Raw genomic sequence first — 22,656 nt, 5'->3', positions numbered from 1 at the left:
ATTTTCTTAATGGGTGCAGGCTTATTAGTAACAGGAATAAGTAGTTTCATAAATGCGTCAAGTGCAGCGTCTGGTTGCTCGTCATTACACACCACAACACCATCATTAAGTTTGCTGATGACACAACAGTGGTAGGCCTGATCACCGACAATGACGAGACAGCCTACAGGGAGGAGGTCAGAGACCTGGCCGGGTGGTGCCAGAATAACAACCTATCCCTCAATGTAACCAAGACTAAGGAGATGATTGTGGACTACAGGAAAAGGAGCACCGAGCACATCCCCATTCTCATCGACGGGCCTGTGGTGGAGCAGGTTGAGAGCTTCAAGTTCCTTGGTGTCCACATCACCAACAAACTAGAATGGTCCAAACACACCCAGACAGTCGTGAAGAGGGCACGTCAAAGCCTATTCCCCCCCTGGAAACTAAAAAGATTTGGCAGGGGTCCTGATATCCTCAAAAGGTTCTACAGCTGCAACATCGAGAGCATCCTGACTGGTTGCATCACTGCCTGGTACGGCAATTGCTCGGCCTCCGACCGCAAGGCACTTCAGAGGGTAGTGCGTACAGCCCAGTACATCACTGGGGCAAAGCTGCCTGCCACCCAGGATCTCTACACCAGGCGGTGTCAGAGGAAGGTCCTAAAAATTGTCAAAGACCCCAGCCACCCCAGTCATAGACTGTTCTCTCTACTACTGCATGGCAATCGGTACCGGAGTGCCAAGTCTAGGACAAAAAGGCTTCTCAACAGTTTTTACCCCCAAGCCATAAGACTCCTGAATAGGTAACCAAATGGTTACCCAGACTATTTGCATTGTGTGCCCCCCCACCCCTCTTTTACGCTGCTGCTACTTTCTGTTTATCTTATATGCATAGTCACCTTAACTATGCATTCATTTACATAGTACCTAAATTGGCCCGACCAACCAGTGCTCCCGCACATTAGCTAACCGGGCTATCTGTATTGTGTCCCACCACCCGCCAACCCCTCTTTTTACGCTTCTGCTTCTCTCTGTTCATCATATATGCATAGTCACTTTAACCATATTTACATGTACATACTACCTCAATAAGCCTGACTAACCGGTGTCTGTATGTAGCCTTGCTACTGTTATTTTCAAATGTCTTTTTACTGTTGTTTTATTTCTTTACTTACACACACACACACACACACACACACATACTTTTTTTCTGCACCATTGGTTAGAGCCTGTAAGTAAGCATTTCACTGTAAGGTCTACACCTGTTGTATTCGGCGCACGTGGCAAATAAACTTTGATTTGATTTGATTTGAAAACGTATTATATGTCCTCTTATACACAATATTACGCCCAGCCTTTGGAACTTTGGTTTTCCTAGATATGGCTATTATATTGTGATCACTGCATCCTATGGATTTGGATACTGCTTTAAAGCAAATATCTGCAGCGTTAGTAAAGATGTGATCAATACATGTTGATAATTTAATTCCTGTGCTGTTTGTAACTACCCTGGTATGTTGACTGACAACCTGATCCAGGTTGCAGGCACTGGTTACAGTTTGGGCAGCTTGATGATAGCCAGTCAATATTTAAATCACCCAGAAAATATACTTCTCTGTTGATATCACCTACATTATCAAGCATTTCACACATATTATCCAGATACTGACTGTTAGCACTTGGTGGTCTTATAGCAGCTTCCCACAAGAATGGGCTTTAGGTAAGGCAGATGAACCTGTAGCCATATTACTTCAACAGTATTTGACATTAGATTGTCTCTAAGCGTTACAGGAATGTGGTTCTGAATATAGACCTCAGCACCGCCTCTGTTGGCATTTCTGTCTTTTCGGTAGATGTTATAACCATGTATTGCTACCACTGTATCCTCAAAGGTATTATCTAAGTGAGTTTCAGAGATAGTCAGATTATTAATGGCATCTGTTACAAGCAAGTTATTGACTTCATGGACCTTGTTTCTTAGGCTACATATGTTAATATGGGATATTTTTAGCACTTTTCTGGGTTGCTTGATTGTTTTTAATGCTTTACAGGGAAGCTTATCAGATGCAGACTTGTTATTTACATTGGAGCTGCAGGGTGAGCTGTATAAAGTGGTCTTCCTACTATTGCACACCGCCTCAGTGCCAACAGTGTAACTCTGGTTTATAGGCTCATGATTACTGCTTACAATAGCTGTAGGATAAACAGATGTATTTGGTGCAATTAGGGGTACATATATCAAATTACTTACATTGTGTTTGCCAATGTCCCTAAGATCATGTACATTTGATGCAGCATTATGACAACTCATTGTCACAATGGTAGGGGTTAACTGAGCTGGTCTTGGATAATTTACCAGTCATTGTTTCAACTGTGAATATGTTTTGTGCGCTTTTGTTTATGGTTATTACTGTAGGTCTCCTAAACTAATCTTACTGCATTTCACTCAACAGCACACATCTGAAAATCTCTGACCCCATAAACAGGCCTTTTTCCTTTTTTAATTTGATAATTTTTTTTGTATTTTACCCCCTTTTTCTCCCAAATGTCGATCTTGTCTCATTGCTGCAACTCCCTATCGGGCTCAGGAGGCGAAGGTTGAGTCATGCGTCCTCTGAAACATGACCCGCCAAACCACTCTTCTTAACACCCGCCTGGATATCAGAACAGCGATTACTCACCTTGAATTTGATGATTTTTCTTCAACGAGTCCAACGCGAAGGATATACTGCTTTCTCGGGAACAGGCCCAAATCCCCGTCATTTGCGTGAAGAAAAGACAGAGAAAAAAGGGTCAGAGGTCTGGCTGCCTTCTGAGAATTTGTAGGCGAGAGAGTAAACCTCCACTACCATCCGTACTATTGGCGAACGTGCAATCATTGGAAAACAAAATGGATGATCTACGATCAGGACTATCCTACCAACGGGACATAAAATCTGTAATATCTTATGTTGCACCGAGTCGGATAATATAGAGCTGGCAGGATTTTCCATGCATCGGCAGGACAAAGAAGCTATGTCTGGTAAGACGAGGGGCAGGGATGTGTGTCTATTTGTCAATACCAGCTGGTGCGCAATGTCTAATATTAAAGAACTTTCAAGGTATTGCTCGCCTGAAGTAGAGTACCTTATGATAAGCTGTAGACCACACTATCTACCAAGAGAGTTCTCATCTATATTATTCCTAGCCATCTATTTACCACCACAAATCGATACTACCACTATGACCGCACTCAACGAGCTGTATAAGGCCATAAGCAAACAAGAAAATGCTCATCCAGAAGCGGCGCTCCAAGTGGCCAGGGACTTTAATGTAGGCAAACTTAAATCCGTTTTACCTCATTTCTACCTGCAGGAAACATCCCCATCGAGCTTAAGGCTAGAGCTGCCTCTTTCAATGAGCAGGACACTAGTCCGGACACTTACAAGAAATCCCACTACGCCCTCAGACAAACCATTAAACAGGCAAAGCGTCAATACAGGATTAAGATTGAATCCTACTACACAGGCTCTGACGCTCGTCGGATGTGGAAGGGCTTGAAAACTATTACCGACTACAAAGGGAAACCCAGCCGCAAGCTGCCCAGTGATGCGAGCCTATCAGACCAGCTAAATGCCTTTTATGCTCGCTTCGAGGCAAGCAGCACTGAAGCATGCATGAGAGCACCAGCTGTTCGAACAACTGTGTGATAACGTTCTCGGTAGCCGATGTGAGCAAGACCTTTAAACAGGTCAACATTCACAAGGCCGCGGGGTCAGACGTATTACCAGGACGTGTACTCAAAGCATGCGCGGACCAACTGACAAGTGTCTTCACTGACATTTTCAACCACTCCCTGACCAAGTCTCTAATACCTACCATAGTCCCTGTGCCCAAAGGAAGCGAAGGTAACCTGCCTAAATGATTAGCCATGAAGTGCTTTGAAAGGCTGGTCATGGCTCACATCAACAGCATCATCCCAGATACCCTAGACCCACTCCAATTCACATACTGCCACAACAGATCCACAGATGATGCAATCTCAATCGCACTCCACACTGCCCTTTCCCACCTGGACAAAAGGAACACCTATGTGAGAATACTGTGCATTGACTACAGCTCAGCGTTCAACACCTTAGTGCCCACAAAGCTCATCACTAAGCTAAGGACCCTGGCATTAAATACCTCCCTCTGCAACTGGATCCTGTACTTCATGACGGGCCGCACCCAGGTGGTAAGGGTAAGCAACAACACATCTGCCACGCTGATCCTCAACACTGGGGCCCCTCAGGGGTGCGTGCTTAGTCCCCTCCTGTACTCCCTGTTCACCCACGACCGCATGGCCAAACACGTCACCAGCACTATAATTAAGTTTGCTGACGACACAACAGTGGTAGGCCTGATCACCGACAACGATGAGACAGCCTATAGGGAGGAGGTCAGAGAGTGCCAGGACAACAACTTCTCCCTCAATGTGAGCAAGACAAAGGAGCTCATCGTGGACTACAGTAAAAGGTGGGCTGAACAGGCCCCCATTAACATCGACGGGGCTCTAGTGTAGCGGGTCGAGAGTTTCAAGTTCCTTGGTGTCCACATCACCAACAAACTAACATGGTCAAAACACACCAAGAGAGTCGTGAAGAGGGCACGACAACCCCCTCAGGAGACTGAAAAGATTTGACATGGGTCCCCAGATTCGGAAAAAGTTCTACAGCTGCATAGGGCTGGGCAGTATACCGTATTTTACTATATACCGGTATCCAAAAGTTCACCCAAGTGTTTTGATCTAAATCGCAATTGCAACATTTAGTTAAAAATAAGGCCTAGTATTTTTGCCCATATCGTGGCAGTGTGGAAATGATCTCAAAGGAGTGCAGGAAATGCAGAAATTGATGGAAATGCAGAAAATGATTTTGAATTGAACTGTGTAAAACAATCCGAATGGAGAAAGACCCATTGAAATAATGTATAATATATGTGTTGCTAACCTAGGGTCACACACTATTCACAAAGCAAATTTTGAACTTTTATTAATCAAAAACATAAAACACTGTCATACCGTCAACATCTTAAAAAATGCCATGATATGATATTTTGGCCATATCGCCCAGCCCTACAGCTGCACCATCAAGGGCATCCTGATTGGTTGATATGATATTTTGGCCATATCGCCCATCCCTACAGCTGCACCATCGAGGGCATCCTGACCGGTTGATATGATATTTTGGCCAAATTGCCCAGCCCTACAGCTGCACCATCGAGGGCATCCTGACCGGTTGATATGATATTGTGGCCATATCGCCCAGCCCTACAGCTGCACCATCGAGGGCATCCTGACCGGTTGCATCACCTCCTGGTATAGCAACTGCTCAGCATCTGACTGTAAGGTGCTACATAGGGTAGTGCGTGTAGCCCAGTACATCACTGGGGCAAAGCGGAGCACCAAGTCTAGGACCAAAAGGCTCCTTAACAGCTTCTACCCCCAAGCCATAAGACTGCTGAACAATTAATCAAATGCCACCCAGACTTTTTACATTGATACCCCCCCTCCATTTGTTTTTACACTGCTGCGACTCGCTGTTTATTATCTATGCGTAGTCACTTCACCCCTACCTACATGTACAAAATGACCTCGTTATTGTTATTTTATTGTGTTACTTTTTATAAAAAAAATTTACTTTAGTTTATTTGGTAAATACTTTCTTAACTCTTTCTTGAACTGCATTGTTGGTTAAGGGCTTGTAAGAATGTCATGGTAAGGTCTACACCTTGGTTTTGGTGCATGTGACAAAATAACGTTTGATTTGATTTGACAGTCAACTTTCTCGCTCCTCCCACAACTTCCAGACTTTATAGCATTCCGAGAAAGCATTGATAATTGAGTCGTTGTTAGAGTTACACTTAAGACACTACGCTGCCGTTGTTCTGTAGAATTTGTGAATTGTATCACTTGTATAATACATTCTATACATTAGTTTATGCTGGATTAAGCGTACATTTTCATTAACTGTCATTTCATTAGTTATGCTCCAACTTTCCCTCCTTCTTGTTCCAACATCAGTTATTTTTAAGTCTTGGTTCGAATAGTTTATGTTTTTTCTAAGAGATTGTCAATTGGATATGTTCTCTTCCCAATCATATGAATGTCATTTTCTGACTCAAAATAAGATTCCCTCAAGGTTGCTCTGATGTCCAAAAGATTTCAAATTTACATTTTGTGATATGTAACTTTAAGTTGCATGTATTTGAAACAACAGTTTCTATGTTGGTCAGTCAGAAATTACTTTTTAATTCTGTCATGTAAATAAATGCATTTCCTGTTACCAAGTAATTTACGTTTTCTATGCATTTAGTTTTCCATGTGGACCAATTTATTAGTGAATTCTGAAAGCTATCCAAGTATTTTTCCATAAGGTTGTGTTTTTAGGAAGTAATATTGGTTCTTGTAGAATATGTTTCATTTTCTTCCATATTTGTATAGTGTTCTTAACTATGAAGTTGTTCATGTTCTTAGCTCTATCCTTTGAAAATAGATACATCAAAATATTCTGGGGATGAGCATGAGCATCTTCAATATGTTCCCATTGTTCCTCTTTAGTGTATTTAACTATATGTCGCAAGTAAAAGCCCTGAGTAGCAATTTGATACAATTCCAAGTCTGGAAGGTTAAAACCACCCTCAGACTCAGGAAGGTTAAAACCACCCTCAGACTCAGGAAGGTTAAAACCACCCTCAGACTCAGGAAGTTTAAAACCACCCTCAGACTCAGGAAGGTTAAAACCACCCTCAGACTTAGGAAGGTTAAAACCACCCTCAGACTCAGGAAGTTTAAAACCACCCTCAGACTCAGGAAGGTTAAAACCACCCTCAGACTCAGGAAGTTTAAAACCACCCTCAGACTCAGGAAGGTTAAAACCACCCTCAGACTTAGGAAGGTTAAAACCACCCTCAGACTCAGGAAGGTTAAAACTACACTCAGACTCAGGAAGGTTAATACCACCCTCAGACTCAGGAAGGTTAAAACTACACTCAGACTTAGGAAGGTTAATACCACCCTCAGACTCAGGAAGTTTAATACCACCCTCAGACTCAGGAAGGTTAAAACCACCCTCAGACTCAGGAAGGTTAATACCACCCTCAGACTCAGGAAGGTTAAAACCACCCTCAGACTCAGGAAGGTTAAAACCACCCTCAGACTCAGGAAGGTTAAAACCACCCTCATACTTAGGAAGGTTAAAACCACCCTCAGACTCAGGAAGGTTAAAACTACACTCAGACTCAGGAAGTTTAAAACCACCCTCAGACTCAGGAAGGTTAAAACTACACTCAGACTCAGGAAGGTTAATACCACCCTCAGACTCAGGAAGGTTAAAACCACCCTCATACTCAGGAAGGTTAAAACCACCCTCAGACTCAGGAAGGTTAAAACTACACTCAGACTCAGGAAGGTTAAAACCACCCTCATACTTAGGAAGGTTAAAACCACCCTCATACTCAGGAAGGTTAAAACCACCCTCAGACTCAGGAAGGTTAAAACTACACTCAGACTCAGGAAGGTTAAAACCACCCTCAGACTCAGGAAGGTTAAAACCACCCTCAGACTCAGGAAGTTTAAAACCACCCTCAGACTCAGGAAGTTTAAAACCACCCTCAGACTCAGGAAGGTTAAAACCACCCTCAGACTCAGGAAGTTTAAAACTACACTCAGACTCAGGAAGGTTAAAACCACCCTCAGACTTAGGAAGATGTAAAACTTTCCTTTTTATTCTATGAATTTTATGTGCCCATGTAGATTATCGCTTTTGTATCTCTCTCGCGAGATTTAGAAAATTATAGCTCATTTAGGATATATTCATTTTGTGAGAGCTGTGAGATATTTACCAGGTTTATTTGCCATTAAGTAGTGTGCTTTATTTGAGTTTAACCTGTATTTGTTGGCTCTCTTCAAAGTTAAAGATCGTATTCCTGCTTAAGTTCAGACATTTTATTTTCTTCCTTGCCTTTTTCTAAGATAGTGATTTATTTTTCTTTAATTTCAATTTCTAAATCATATTTAGCTTTTGCCGAGTATGAGATTATCATTCCCCTAATGTACGCCTTAAAGGCATTCCAAATTATATCAGAGGTCAGCTTTTCTCTGTCCTCTGTGTCAACATTTATAATGGTAAAGGTTTTTATTTTTTCAATTACATATTATAACATTTCAGGTCCAGAAGATGAGCTCTGTTCATTCTCCAAACTCTGTTGCTAAGTGAATTTTCTATTGGTGTAATTAAACATGATATCAGAGAATGATCAGATATCACTATATTAAACATTTTTTAATCCAGTAAATTGTTGAATGCATTTTTTAAAATATAAATTTAGTCAATTCCTGAATAGGTTTTCTTACTTTGAGAAAAAAATGAATAATCTTTTGTACTTGTGATAATAATCTCCAGGTGTTCTGTAAATAATGTCCTAGTGGCACATGTTCAACTGAGCACTCGAAATTGAACAACAATCGAAATTGATAATACATTATTCCATTTGTCAGATATGATTCTTCAAGAATATTTATTTGATAAACATGTCTTGCTTATGATACCAATATGCAGGCTTATAGCAAATATTTTTTTTATAACCAAACCAAGATAGACCACAGCCTGTCATTTCCAATGGGAACAGATGAGTCATAGTGGGCAGAGCCAAGCATGAGCTACTTAGATCCTATTGGCCCGTTCTATCATACATCTTTACATAATAACTAGGCAAGTCAGTTAAGAACAAATTCTTATTTACAATGATGGCATAGGAACAGTGGGTTAACTGCCTTGTTCGGGGGAAGAGCAACAGATTTTTACCCTGTCAGCTCAGGGATTCAATCTAGCAACCTTTCGGTTACTAGCCCAACACTCTAACCACTAGGCTACCTGCCGCCCCAACATCTCCATATTTCCGTTAGGGAAAGCCCACTCTGTGAAATGCGTATGTGCAATAACTCAATTCACCTTTGCACTCCTTAACAACGCAATTTTTATATTTATACATCCAGTGAAATATCTCTGTCATTGTTTTATCTGTTGTGTGTCTTTGTCTACAGTACTAACTTGGACCTGCGGTTCAGCCTGGCCCTGTGTGACAAGGAGAAACTGTTCAGACAGGCCCGCAGAGAGAAGGTGACGTTGGGCATCAAGAAGCTGCTAGACATGGAGAAGCCTCGCTTCCTCCCCAGCACCCCTCAGGAGGTGGGCATACCCGAGTACTGTGGGCCCTGGCTCCAAGAGCGGCCTACGTCCAGCCACAGTGTCATTTTTTTTTATAATTTAGAATGTTGGTCTTAGATTCAAATGCAGTGTTTGACATGTAATACCTCATTTATTAGGGTGCATTGCAGGTTTAATGCGTCATAGAATGGTAACCACTCCAAAACGGCATGGCAATATAATAGACATGGGCTAAATAAAACATATATTGCCATAGAAAGTGGGCTTACCCTGCAATATTGCTTAGCATAGTAGTCAAGTTTGTAGACAAGAGCTGATATTAGCAAACAACACCCTTTTTTACATGCTGTATATACACATGCACCACATTCACACATTTAGACCTATTAGTATTCCAACATGTGATCACTTTGTCGCCGCTAACTTCCTCTTAGACCGAGAGCTCTCAGGGCCTGTTCAGCTTCTGAGTTCTGCATTCCTCCCCTGGTTGGACTGGGCTGTGTTTCTGTGACTGGGTTTGGCCTTGTGTTCCTGGTTGTAGTGTGTACCCTCACCTCTGGCCAGCTACTGTAGGCCCTTCCTGCCTGCCTGTGTCCTCACATGGTCCGGAAGCTACCAGCCATAATGAGATAATAACCCACCACATAACAGTACTGCTGCAGAGCTGCTGAGCTGCCACACTGCATTCCCACTGGGGCTAGTAAATACTACTGTCTAGAACAGGGGAGGCCATTCAATGTGGCCTGCGGGAGGTTTGAGTGAAAAAACAAAGTAAAAAAAAACACTCCAGGCTCTGGAACATCTAAAACTATGTATACTGAACAAAAATATAAATGCAACATGCAGCAATTTCAAAAATGTTACTGTGTTACAGTTCGGAAATCAGTCAATTGAAATGAATTAATTAGGCCCTAATTGATGGATTTCACATGACTGGGTAGGGGCACAGCCAGGGTGAGAGGGCATAGGCCAACAACTCACACTGTCTCGCACACACCATACACTGCCTTTAAAACGCATGCTGTGGTGCATTACAGACTCAATCAGTCAATACACTGTCTCACACACACTATGATGAATCCTGTGCAGTTGTTGTGTCAGCGTGGTCTGAATATTTGTTGGAATTGTCTACGGATATGACTGTGGCTCGAGTTCAGAGAAGCCAGTGCAGAGTTGGAAAGATGCCCAGAAAATGCAGTACATGGAGGTAGAGTGATACAATAACAATCATCTACTGTAGACAGAATGAGGGAAATAACATAAGGAAGTAGGGGTTTCTGACAGTTCTGCTATGAATCTCAAGGAGTCATGTTATGACAGGGTATACATTTTATTGTATAATCCATTCCTATCTCTTCCTGCATGTGTCTGTCTGTGCAGGTGCCGGTGATAGCCATAGTGGGTTCAGGGGGAGGCTTCAGGGCCATGGTGGGGTTCTCTGGGGTGATGAAGGCCCTGTATGAGTCTGGGGTCCTGGACTGTGCCACCTATATCGCTGGCCTCTCTGGATCCACCTGGTCAGTCATCTTTTCATCTGTTTATACCATGCTCTCTTCCACAAACCCTCCCTCCCTCCCATTCCTCTCCTCCCACTCCTCTCCTCCCTCCCATTCCTCTCCTCCCTCCCACTCCTCCCTCCCTCTCACTCCTCTCCGCTCCTCCATGGGGCGGGCAGGTAACCTAGTGGTTAGAGAATTGGACTAATAACCGAAAGGTTGTAAGATTGAATCCCCGAGCTAACAAGGTAAAAGTCTGTCGTTCTGCCCCTGAACAAGGCAGTTAATCCACTGTTCCTAGGCTGTCATTGAAAATAAGAATTTGTTCTTAACTGACTTGCTAAGATAAAATAAAGAAAACATCTCCCTCCCACTTTTCTCCTCCTACAATATCTACCTCTGCATCAATGTTTGCCCAGTGTTTTTATGTAGTGATCTCCATGTTTGTTTTTCTGCATCACTATCTTTCTCCCTCCCTCCCTCCCTCTATCTCCCTCCCTCCCACTGTCTCCCTCCCTCTGTCTCCCTCCCCCTATCTCCCTCACTCCCTCCCACCTTCACTCACTCTCTCCCTCCCTCTTCCTCCTCTACCTCTCCCTCCCTCCCTCTTCCCCCTCTACCTATCCCTCCCTCTATCTCCTCTACCTCTCACTCCCTCTTCCTCTCCCTCCCTCTACCTCTCCCTCCCTCTTTCTCTCCCTCCCGCTATCTCTCTATCTCTCTCCCTCCCTCCCTCTTCCTCCTCTACCTCTCCCTCTACCTCTCCCTCCCTCCCTCTTCCTCCTCTACCTCTCCCTCCCTCTACCTCTCCCTCTCTCTTTCTCTCCCTCCATCTCTCTCCCTCCCTCCCTCTTCCTCCTCTACCTCTCCCTCCCTCTACCTCTCCCTCCCTCTAACTCTCCCTCCCTCTATCTCTCTCTCCCTCTCTCTCTCCATCATCTCTCCCTCCCTCTCTCTCGCTCCCTCTCTCTCCCTCTATCGCTCCCTCCTCTCTCGCTCTCCCTCTATTGCTCCCTCCCTCTATCTTTCCCTCCCTCCCTCTATCTCTCCCTCCCTCTACCTCTCCCTCCCTCTATCTCTCCCTCCCTCTATCTCTCTCTCCCTCATCTCTCTCTCCCTCCCTCTCTCTCGCTCCCTCCCTCTACCTCTCCCCCCTCTATCTCTCCCTCTTTCTATCTCTCCCTCACTATCTCCCTCCCTCTCTCCCTCACTATCTCCCTCCCTCCCTCACTATCTCCCCCCCAGGTACATGTCAACCCTGTTCTCCCACCCAGAGTTCCCCTCTAAGGGGCCTAAGGAGATCAATGCAGAGCTGATGAAGAGTGTGAGCAGTAACCCTCTAAGACTGCTGCTGCCCCAGCACATCACCAACTACATCCAGGCTCTGTGGAGCAAGAAGGCCAACGGACAGCCCGTCACCTTCACAGACATCTTTGGCATGCTCATCGGAGAGACACTCATTCCTGCGGTGAGAGGACCGCAGACATCTGTTTTCATTGTTTCTCTCTCTCCGTCTTCAAGAGGCCCTGACTCCAAAAGTGTTTCTCTGTTTTTCATCAGAGAATGGACACAAAGCTGAGTGAGTTGCATGAGAAGGTAAACGAGGCCCAGTGTCCCCTTCCTCTGTTCACCTGTCTGCACGTCAAACCGGACGTATCCGAGCTCATGTTTGCAGGTCAGTGAGTGTGTATGCGTTATGTGTGTGTATTACAGTAGATCACAAGCCCAGTGTGGCTCCAAGGCTCCCCTCAGTTGTTCAACAAAGCGTAGCATTTCTGTGAGGAGTTCATGCACGTAGTGTGGTTGTGTGTTCGCAGTGCTGGTCACGTAGTTTGAATGGATGGTCCAAGTTCTGAATGAGCCTATTTGGGCTGTGTGTGTGTGTGTGTGTGTGTGTGTGTGTGTGTGTGTGTGTGTGTGTGTGTGTGTGGCTCTAGTAGAATGAGTATGTGTATTCAGTTTTGCATAATATGTCACCAGAGATCCTATCTCCCACATTCAAATTTCCGTACACTACATTTCCTTGTAGCATCACTAATTTACCACAGTCATATATATATAGAGAGTTGGGCCAATGTGGTTTCTGTCTGAACGTTCCGATAGAGCCACTTTCTCCTCCGTAGCCGTTGCTAAGTGATAATTGAGGCTTCCGCATTGCGCTGTTTATTTCGAATATTTTTCTAAACCAATGAAGATGTCCAGTGTAAGCAGATATGCAATTGTTGACACCACAACACCGTACAGACTTGGATACACATTATAATCAATGAAATAAGTTGTTCTGCTTGTTGACAGCGGGTTCATTTCAGAGGGAACTGTCGGAGGTTCTGTCCTATTGTTCCATCACCAACAGTTGGAGAAGAAAGGAGCTAACATGACGTCTGTTCTAAAAACTGGCCCAACTCTCTCAATGCATGTCTCTGGTTTACCACCAACTGATGTGTCATGGTGGGCTGATATCCAAATGGGGCTTTCAGATATTAGACAGCATTGAAAAGTCCTCCATTAATGTTTCATACATCTACTGTGCCTGTTCCTAGGCTGTGCATATTTTTATTTAATCTTTAGTTAACTAGGCAAGTCAGTTAAGAACAAATTCTTAATTTCAATGGCAGCTTGACTTTTGGGAACTGTGACCCATAACTTGGCCTATAGTGTATTATTTTCAGGACTCAGGCTAAGACCCAGATGCAGACACAGGAGGCGGATAGTACGAGTCTCAGAGTTTATTACAATACAAGGGGCAGGCAATCGGTAGGTCAAGGCAGGCAAAGGGTCAAAATCCAAATCAGAGTCAGGCAGGTGCAGGACGGCAGGCAGGTTCAGGGTCAGGACAGGCAGAAAGGTCAGAACTGGGAACACTAGAAAACAAAAACTAGAATACAGGAAACACGGGAACACGCTGGTAGGACTTGACGGGACAAGACAAACTGGCAACAGACAAACAGAAAATTCAGGTATAAATATACAGGAGATAATGGAGATAAATGGGAGACACCTAGTGGGTGGTGGAGACAAGCACAAGACAGGTGAAACAGATCAGGGTGTGACAATTTTGCAGATGAACTGGAATAGAATTTTGCTTCAGTTAGTCAGGTACTCGTTTTATCTGTAAATCCCCCATCTTTTAACACTGGTGTGACAAGGAAATACATTGACACCCATTCTAGAGAAAGGCTAAAATAATGCCAGCTGACACAGTGGTAACCTTATCCTCCTTACTCCACTTCCAAGAATAGGCTGAAAGGTGATTGTTGTTCTGAGGAACTCAAACATGTAATGTATGAAACAGTGTGTTGTGTTGTGCCTAATAGTAAATATATGTCAAATCAAATCAAATTGTATTGGTCACATACACATATTTAGTAGATGTTATAGTGGCGAGTAGTGAAATGCTTGTGTTCCTAGCTCCAACAGTGCAGTAATATCTAACAATTCACAACAATACACAAATCTAAAAGTAAAATAATGGAATTAAGAAATATATAAATATTAGGACGGGCAATGTCGGAGTGGCATTGACTAAAACACAGTAGAATAGAATACAGTATATACATATGAGATGAGTAAATCAGTATGTAAACATTACTAAAGTATGTGTGCGTGTTGTTGTGTCACTAAAGTAGTCATGTAGGGTCTACCTGGGCTTGTACTGTTACTGTAAACCTGGATTGCCCTCTTTCCATCACATACACATATAAATGCATATTTACTGCAGATTTGTGAAAGGGCGTACACATTTTCCCAATGACATTGTACTTACCGTGTGCTCTCCTAATGAAAGCGTTAGTTATTGACATACATACACTGTTTGGATTTTGATTTGTTGTTTTTTTCACAGACTGGGTGGAGTTCAGCCCATATGAGATTGGAATGGCAAAGTACGGAACGTTCATGACCCCTGACCTTTTTGGAAGCAAATTCTTCATGGGAACCGCTGTGAAGCGGTATGAGGAGAACCCACTACATTTCCTTATGGGTAGGAAAACACTCAGAATATCCCTGGCACTTCCTCATGGCACTTACTCAAGATAAGCTGTCAAACATGATATTCATGATTCATTACATTATATTGATGTTGTGGCTTCTCTCTCTAGGGGTGTGGGGCAGTGCCTTCTCCATTCTCTTCAACAGAGTTCTGGGGGTGAAAGACACAGTCGGGGGGAGCACCATGGAGGAAGAGCTTGGTAAGAAACCACACACACTTCCCTTTTAACTCCAATCCTAACCCCAACCTCTTGTCTGAACCCTGACCCCAATGAAGTCATGCATCCCGTGTAGATATAGTACCAAATCCTGGTCTCCTCCACAGTAATACAGCACGTATACCCAGGGCTGTAAGTGTGACCAATCTCTAAAGTGCGACCAATACAATGAATTAATGCCACATGGGGCCTCATTCTGGCGTACTTGGAGATTCTAGGATTTGAGTGTGTAACAAATGATTGGGAATTATCAAACTGTCGCATGCAACATATATACGTAAACATGTTTTCATTGATAAATCAGAGCCATACTATATTTCTGCTCTGGTAAACAAGCGTTACAATCCCGCCTGAAAAACACCCTCCATTCACCTTTTATAATAACAAGAACACCCTCATTTTCTGTATGATTTGGAGATGTTTGAACTGGGCCATGACAGTTTCTAAGAAAGCACAAGGGCAGCAAATTTGATCACATTTCTGTAGAGATGTGGGCAGAATGTTTCAATCTTTTGTACTGACTATAGCCTATATTGTGTGCCAAACACTGGTCGTGCATTCTGCAAGATTGATTGTCTATCGAACAATTTAAAAGTGAATCCTACCTACAGCCTAATAAACCAGTCACGTCAGAAAAGGAGAGACTTGCCGTTTAATATGATTATAATTTAGGCATATATAATAAAAGTAAAATAAATATATTTGGCAACATGCTGCTATGCGATCTTCTTACGAACGGCAAGTGGATCTGTTTTATCAATAGGCCTACTTTTTAATGTTTTTATTAGCCTCATTTTACATTCATAAATCATGTCGTGGACCGTTCTATAAAACTACTTGCGCATCGATGTCGTTTACACTTTGTTCGGTCATGTTACCTCATTGGCTAGCTAGCTAACAACCTGGTAACTTTACCTACATTTGGAGGCACAGAAAGAAAGGTACAGGATCATAGCAATTAATGAATGACAGATGACTTGCACTTGACGCTCTTAAAAAGATTCAATGTAATGCATCTCAATAGGAAAATAGTGCTTTTAAATTATGTAGAAACATAACATTCCACAAATAACATTTTAATTTCAATGACAGGTATTTGTATCAACACTTTTTATAATAAACACATGTATTTACATGGTTACATACTGTATTAGTTTCTTGGGCACAACATACACTATACAACAGTATAGTATGTGGACACCCCTTCAAATTAGTGCATTCGGCTATTTCAGCCACACCCTTCGCTGACAGATGTATAAAATCGAGCACACAGCCTTGCAATCTCCATAAACAAACATTGGCAGTGGAATGGCCTTTTTGAAGAGCTCATTGACTTTCAACGTGGCACCATCATAGGATTCCACCTTTCCAACAAGTCAGTTTGTCAAATTTCTGCCCTGCTACAGCTGCACCAGTCAACTGTAAGTGCTGTTATTGTGAAGTAGAAACGTCTAGGAGCAAAAACAGCTCAACCGTGAAGTGGTAGGTCACACAAGCTCACAGAACGGGACCACCAAGCTCTCAAGTGCGTTACGCGTAAAAATCGTCTGTCGTCGGTTGCAACACTCACTACCAAGTCAAACTTCCTCTGGAAGCAACGTCAGCGCATGAACTGTTCATCAGGAGCTTCATGAAATGGGTTTCCATGACCGAGCAGCTGCGCACAAGCCTATATCACCAAATGTGTCAGTTGGAGTGGTGTAAAGCTCGCCGCCATTGGACTCTGGAGCAGTGGAAAAACGTTCTATGGAATGATGAATCACGCTTCACCATCTGGCAGTCCGACGGACTAATCTGGGTTTTGCGGATGTCAGGAAAAAGCTACCTGCCCCAATGCATAGTGCAAACTGTAAAGTTTGGTGGAGGAGGAATAATCATCTGGGGCTGTTGTTCATGGTTTGGGCTAGGCCCCTTAGTTCCATTGAAGGGAGATCTTAACACTACAGCATACAATCAAACAATCAATCAATCAAATGTATTTATAAAGCCCTTTTTACATCAGCCGATGTCACAAAGTGCTATACAGAAACCCAGCCTAAAACCCCAAACAGCAAGCAATGCATATGTAGAAGCACGGTGGCTAGGAAAAACTCCCTAGAAAGCCAGGAACCTAGGAAGAAACAAGGCTCTGAGGGGTGGCCAGTCCTCTTCTGGCAGTGCCGGGTTGAGATTACAACAGTACATGTCCAAGATGTTCAAACGTTCATAGATGACCAGCAGGGTCAAATAATAATAATAATCACAGTGGTTGTAGAGTGTGCAACAGGTCAGCACCTCAGGAGTAAATGTCAGTTGGCTTTTCATAGCCGAGCGTTCAGAGTTAGAGACAGCAGGTGCGGTTTAGAGAGTCGAAAACAGCAGGTCCGGGACAAGGTAGCATGTCTGGTGAACAGGTCAGGGTTCCATAGCCGCATGCAGAACAATTGAAACTGGAGCAGCAGCACGACCTGGGGGACTGGGGACAGCAAGGAGTCATCAGGCCAGGTATTCCTGAGGCAAGGTCCCAGGGCCTAGGTCCTCCGGTATGGGAGGGAGAGAGAGAGAATTAGAGGGAGCATACTTAAATTCACACAGGACACCGGATAAGACAGAACAAATACTCCAGATATAACAGACTGACCCTAGCCCCCGACACATAAACTATTGCAGTATAAATACTGGAGGCTGAGACGGGAGGGGTTGGGAGACACTGTGGCCCCGTCCGAATATACCCCCGGACAGGGCCAACCAGGCAGGATATAACCCCACCCACTTTGCCAAAGCACAGACCCCACACCACTAGAGGGATTTCTTCAAACCACCAACTTACTACCCTGAGACAAGGCTGAGTATAGCCCACGAAGATCTCCCCCACATTACGAACCCAGGGGGGGCGCCAACCCGGACAGGAAGATCACACCAGTGACTCAACTTACTCAAGTGACACCCCCCTCCTAGGGTTGGCATGGAAGAGCACCAGTAAGCCAGTGACTCAGCCCCCGTAATAGGGTTAGAGGCAGAGAATCCCAGTGGAGAGAGGGGAACCGGCCAGGCAGAGACAGCAAGGGCGGTTCGTTGCTCCAGAGCCTTTCCGTTCACCTTCACACTCCTGGGCCAGACTACACTTAATCATAGGACCTACTGAAGTGATGAGTCTTCAATAAAGACTTAAAGGTCGAGACCGAGTCTGCGTCTCTCACATGGATAGATAGACCATTCCATAAAAATGGAGCTCTATAGGAGAAAGCCCTGCCTCCAGCTGTTTGCTTAGAAATTCTAGGGACAATAAGGAGGCCTGCGTCTTCTGACCGTAGCGTACGTGTAGATATGTACGGCAGGACCAAATCGGAGAGATAGGTAGGTTAGCAGTAAAACCTTGAAATCAGCCCTTGCCTTAACAGGAAGCCAATGTAGAGAGGCTAGCACTGGAGCAATATGATCACATTTTTGGGTTCTAGTCAAGATTCTAGCAGCCGTGTTTAGCACTAACTGAAGTGTATTTAGTGCTTTATCCGGGTAGTCGGTGTTAGGTTCTAATTATCAAAGAACTTGATGAACACTATGAAAGCTTAAACCAAGTGTATCCTTCCCAAAGGATCGAACAGCTGAATCGACAAAAGCATGTTTACAATAGTGGTGGTAAATGTATCCCACTTTGGGAAGAGTCTTCTCCTTCTCGCTAAACATTGTATCTTTATTGCAAGTCAGGAAACTAAGTGATACGGGCAATAAATGGTTCCACTTCCCTTAACGTGACCTGATATGACCTCGACCCCCTTATTCACGGTTCTCTTCCTAGGTTCCGGCCTTTCTATGGAGTTTTTCCTAGCCACCGTGCTTCTACATATGCATTGCTTGCTGTTTGGGGTTTTAGGCTGAGTTTCTGTACAGCACTTTGTGACATCAGCTGATGTAAGAAGGGCTTTATAAATACATTTGATATTTTTGATTGATCAATACTGCCACATGTTTTCCCTGCACTCAGCACATACCAAGCTTAATTGCACCCACCATGACCCTCCTACAGATAACCATTAACTCCTGGCATATACCCTCGACTATGGCACCCCTCATGTCTCTAGCATAACTAATGATTCATATTATTCAACGTTTAGAAATCTGAACCCATCACCGGAAAGTAGAGCATTGCAGTAGTCTAATCTAGAAGTGACAAAAGCATGGATTAACTTTTCTGCATCATTTTTGGACAGAAAGTTTCTGATTTTTGCAATTTTACTTAGATGGAAAAAAAGCTGTCCTTGAAATAGTCTTGATATGTTCGTCAATAGAGAGATCAGGGTCCAGAGTAACACCGAGGTCCTTCACAGTTTTATTTGAGGTGACTGTACAAACATCAAGATGAACTGCGTGTACTCCGCCCAAGGTAGAACATCCACCCATACCCTGGCCGATCCTGACAGTAACACCTCAGGAACCTGCCTACCTCCATGAACGCCTTCCATACACGTGAGGTGAACTGTAGGCCACAGTCTGACACAATATCCTCCGGGATCCCGTAGTGCCGGAAGACGCGTGCCTCCACGGTTTGCATGGCCAACGGAAGCCCAGGCAGAGGAAGGAGGCGACAAGCAATGGTCGCCATCTCGGCCTTTCCTGCTGTCTCCATTTGTTGGTCGGTTATTCTGTCACGCTGGTATAAAGGATTTGGAGACAGGTGCAGGAATACATAATAAGGGGTTTTTAATATGCCCAAAACAAACACGTATACAAAATAGTGGGGTGTACCCAAACAAACGAGCGAGGGTAAAGCTAGTAGAACGACACGGAACGAGACCCGTAATACACAATGCACAAAAGACGCAGCACAGAAGCTGAAACAACGCAGAGGTACTCATACGACCAACGGACATGTGAACAATAACCGACAAGGACAATGGGGAACGGAGGGTACATATATAACATACTAATCAGGGGAAATGGGAACCAGGTGTGCGTAATCAGACAAGACATTCCGGGGTTGAGGATAATGTTCCCAGTTCAGTGAAGCCTAGAAGGCCGGTGACGTCGACCTCCGGAACTGGTGAACCGAATGAGCAGCAGTACCGGGGGGATCTGTAACAGATCCTTGGTTGGGGTCTAAGCAGATTATTTGTTGCAATTGAAAATGTAATAAAATGGTGTTCTGATAGTCCAGGATTATAAGGAAAAATATTAAGATCCACAATATTTATTCCACGGGACAAAACTAGGTCCAGAGTATGACTGTGGCAGTGAGTATGTCCGGAGACATGTTGGACAAAACCCACTGAGTTGATGATGGCTCCGAAAGCCTTTTGGAGTGGGTCTGTGGACTTTTCCATGTGAATATTAAAGTCACCCAAAAAATATATATATTATCTGCCATGACTACAAGGTCCGATAGTAATTCTGGGAACTCAGTGAGGAACGCTATGTACAGATCAGGAGGCCTGTAAACAGTAGCTATAAAAAGTGATTGAGTAGGCTGCATAGATTTCATGACGAGAAGCTCAAAAGATGAAAACGCAGTCATTTTGATTTGGTAAATTGACATTTGCTATCGTAAATGTTAGTAACATCTCCGCCTTTGCGGGTAGCTGGGGATATGGTCACTAGTGTAACCAGGAGGAGAGGCCTCATTTAACACAGTAAATTCATCAGGCTTAAGCCATGTTTCAGTCAGGCCAATCACATCAAGATTATGATCAGTGATTAGTTCATTGACTATAACTGCCTTGGAAGTGAGGGATCTAACACTAAGTAGCCCTATTTTGAGATGTGAGATATCACAATCTCTTTCAATAATAACAGGAATGGAGGAGGTCTTTATTCCAGTGAGATTGCTAAGGCGAACACTGCCATGTTTACTTTTGCCCAATCTAGATCGAGGCACGGACACGGTCTCAATGGGGATAGCTGAGCTGACTACACTGACTGTGCAAGTGGCAGACTCCACTAAGCTGGCAGGCTGGCTATCCACCAGCTGCCTGGCCTGCATCTTATTGTGGAGCTAGAGGAGTTAGAGCCCTGTTTATGTTCATAGGGCTCCCGAGTGGCGCAGTGGGATAAGGCACTGCATCTCAGTGCGAGAGGCATCACTACAGACCCTGGTTCAACTCCAGGCCGTGATTGGGAGTCCCATAGGGCGGTGCACAATTGGCCCAGCGTCGTTAGGGCTTGGCCCGGGGTAGGCCATCATTGTAAATAAGAATTTGTTTTTAACTGATTTGCCTAGTTGGAAATCCTTCCCAGATGAGTTGATTCTGTTATAGCAGCAAAGGGGGGACAAACTCCATATTAATTCCCATGATTTTGGAATGAGATGTTCGACGAGCAGGTGTCCACATACTTTTGGTAATGTAGTGTATGCTTCAGAAGTACCTAGAATTCATATAGGTTATATTTTCTGGTGCACCTAACTTTTTAAAGTTGGGAGCACTACTGCTACCATTGAACATGTTTAATTAAGAGCCCTGCGTACATCTTTCTAGTATCTACTTACAGTGCAGCTCATACAGCATTGTCCCAGTGACTGATACCTGGAGGCACTTATTGTGCTAATCTCAAAGGCTTAGTTCCAATTTGATGTGTTAGCCCACAGTCCCCATTCCAATGTGTCGTGTCTGCTCTGCACAACGCAGGCCAACTGCACCTCCCATTGTAGTCTGTTTCCTATTACGCAGCTTTATGTGACACGCGAGTGACAGCTGTACCTGATGCCAACTCACATCACACCCGTCAATCGGTTCCCAAAATAACTTTCTCCTGGGGTTTCTCAGATGAGGGTGTGATTCCCTTCAATGGAAACAAAGATTATGTTCAGCTTCCTGTCACTATTTATAAAGGCTTATGAAGATGTTTGGTTAATGGGCTGTTGAGGTTTGATTTTACCTTTTAACACACCAACACACACACACACCGGTAATTCACCAACACACACACACACATACCGGTAATTCACCAACACCCACACCTACACAACAATACAGTACATACCAGCTTGCAAGTGCAGTGACTACACATATACTCCTACACACATTCCAAGAACAGACTGATTTATGTTATACGCAGATTGTTTTATTGTGTTTGTTATGTAAGCCATAGTTTATAAAAAGGTAGGGCCTAAACAATTGAAAGCTAATTGGACAGCCTAATATAAGTGACACCGGTTAGGCCATGATAAGCTCTACGTTTTTGAGATGGTGACTGAAGACTTGGATGTCAGTGAAAGTGTGATTGAGGAAGATGTCCTTGTCTCTTCCCACAGAACAGATAAAACCTCAACACATCGTGGGGGAGGAGAGTATGGACAATGACGAGGAGCCTCGGAAAGGTGAGGACTACAATACCCATGAAGCATAACGATTCATAGGAAATAAACAGAATCTTGAAGAAGTGTATGGTCTAATGGTTGAAACAAATCTCTGCAATGCATCAGCTTCTGTTTTGACATATTTAAACTGCTTCTGGGAAGTCACCGCCCCGACGCTGCATTTTTCATACGTTACGTCTCTTTCCTTTATTTAATTATAACACATTCTTATGTATTTATGCATCATGCTGGAACATAAGTTGAGGTGAGTGCATCAGACTTAATTTCACCCCCTGGCAATTAAACCAACCGTGTTGCATCAGGTTCAACTAGCTGTCAGTGGTTGTTCTTTGCAGATGTAGCTAGCGTGGCTGTCTTTGTGCCCACATGTAAAAATACTATAGTATACTTACTATGGTATAAATACTATAGTGAATACTGTACTAGTTACTGTTGTATAATGTAGTATTTACAATTTACAGTTAACTATAGTATAAATACTGTAGTAAAATAAAACTG

General features: G+C 43.7%; 1 protein-coding gene across 1 annotated transcript in view; it reads left to right on the top strand.

The window, feature by feature from the left end:
• Positions 1-22,656, top strand: part of pla2g4ab (phospholipase A2, group IVAb (cytosolic, calcium-dependent)) — a 50,693-nt gene that overhangs the window by 13,804 nt on the left and 14,233 nt on the right. The window contains exons 7-13 of the mRNA XM_029708065.1: positions 9,043-9,187; positions 10,547-10,683; positions 11,908-12,130; positions 12,223-12,337; positions 14,504-14,641; positions 14,760-14,849; positions 22,093-22,158. Coding sequence (XP_029563925.1) covers positions 9,043-9,187; positions 10,547-10,683; positions 11,908-12,130; positions 12,223-12,337; positions 14,504-14,641; positions 14,760-14,849; positions 22,093-22,158 — 914 coding nt within the window. The remainder of the gene's footprint in view (positions 1-9,042; positions 9,188-10,546; positions 10,684-11,907; positions 12,131-12,222; positions 12,338-14,503; positions 14,642-14,759; positions 14,850-22,092; positions 22,159-22,656) is intronic.

The sequence above is a fragment of the Salmo trutta genome, chromosome 22 (assembly GCF_901001165.1).
Source record: "Salmo trutta chromosome 22, fSalTru1.1, whole genome shotgun sequence".
NCBI classification, from domain to species: Eukaryota; Metazoa; Chordata; class Actinopteri; order Salmoniformes; family Salmonidae; genus Salmo; species Salmo trutta.
The sequence above is the reverse complement of the archived record's forward strand: the minus strand, read 5'-3'. Positions and strand labels throughout refer to the sequence as shown.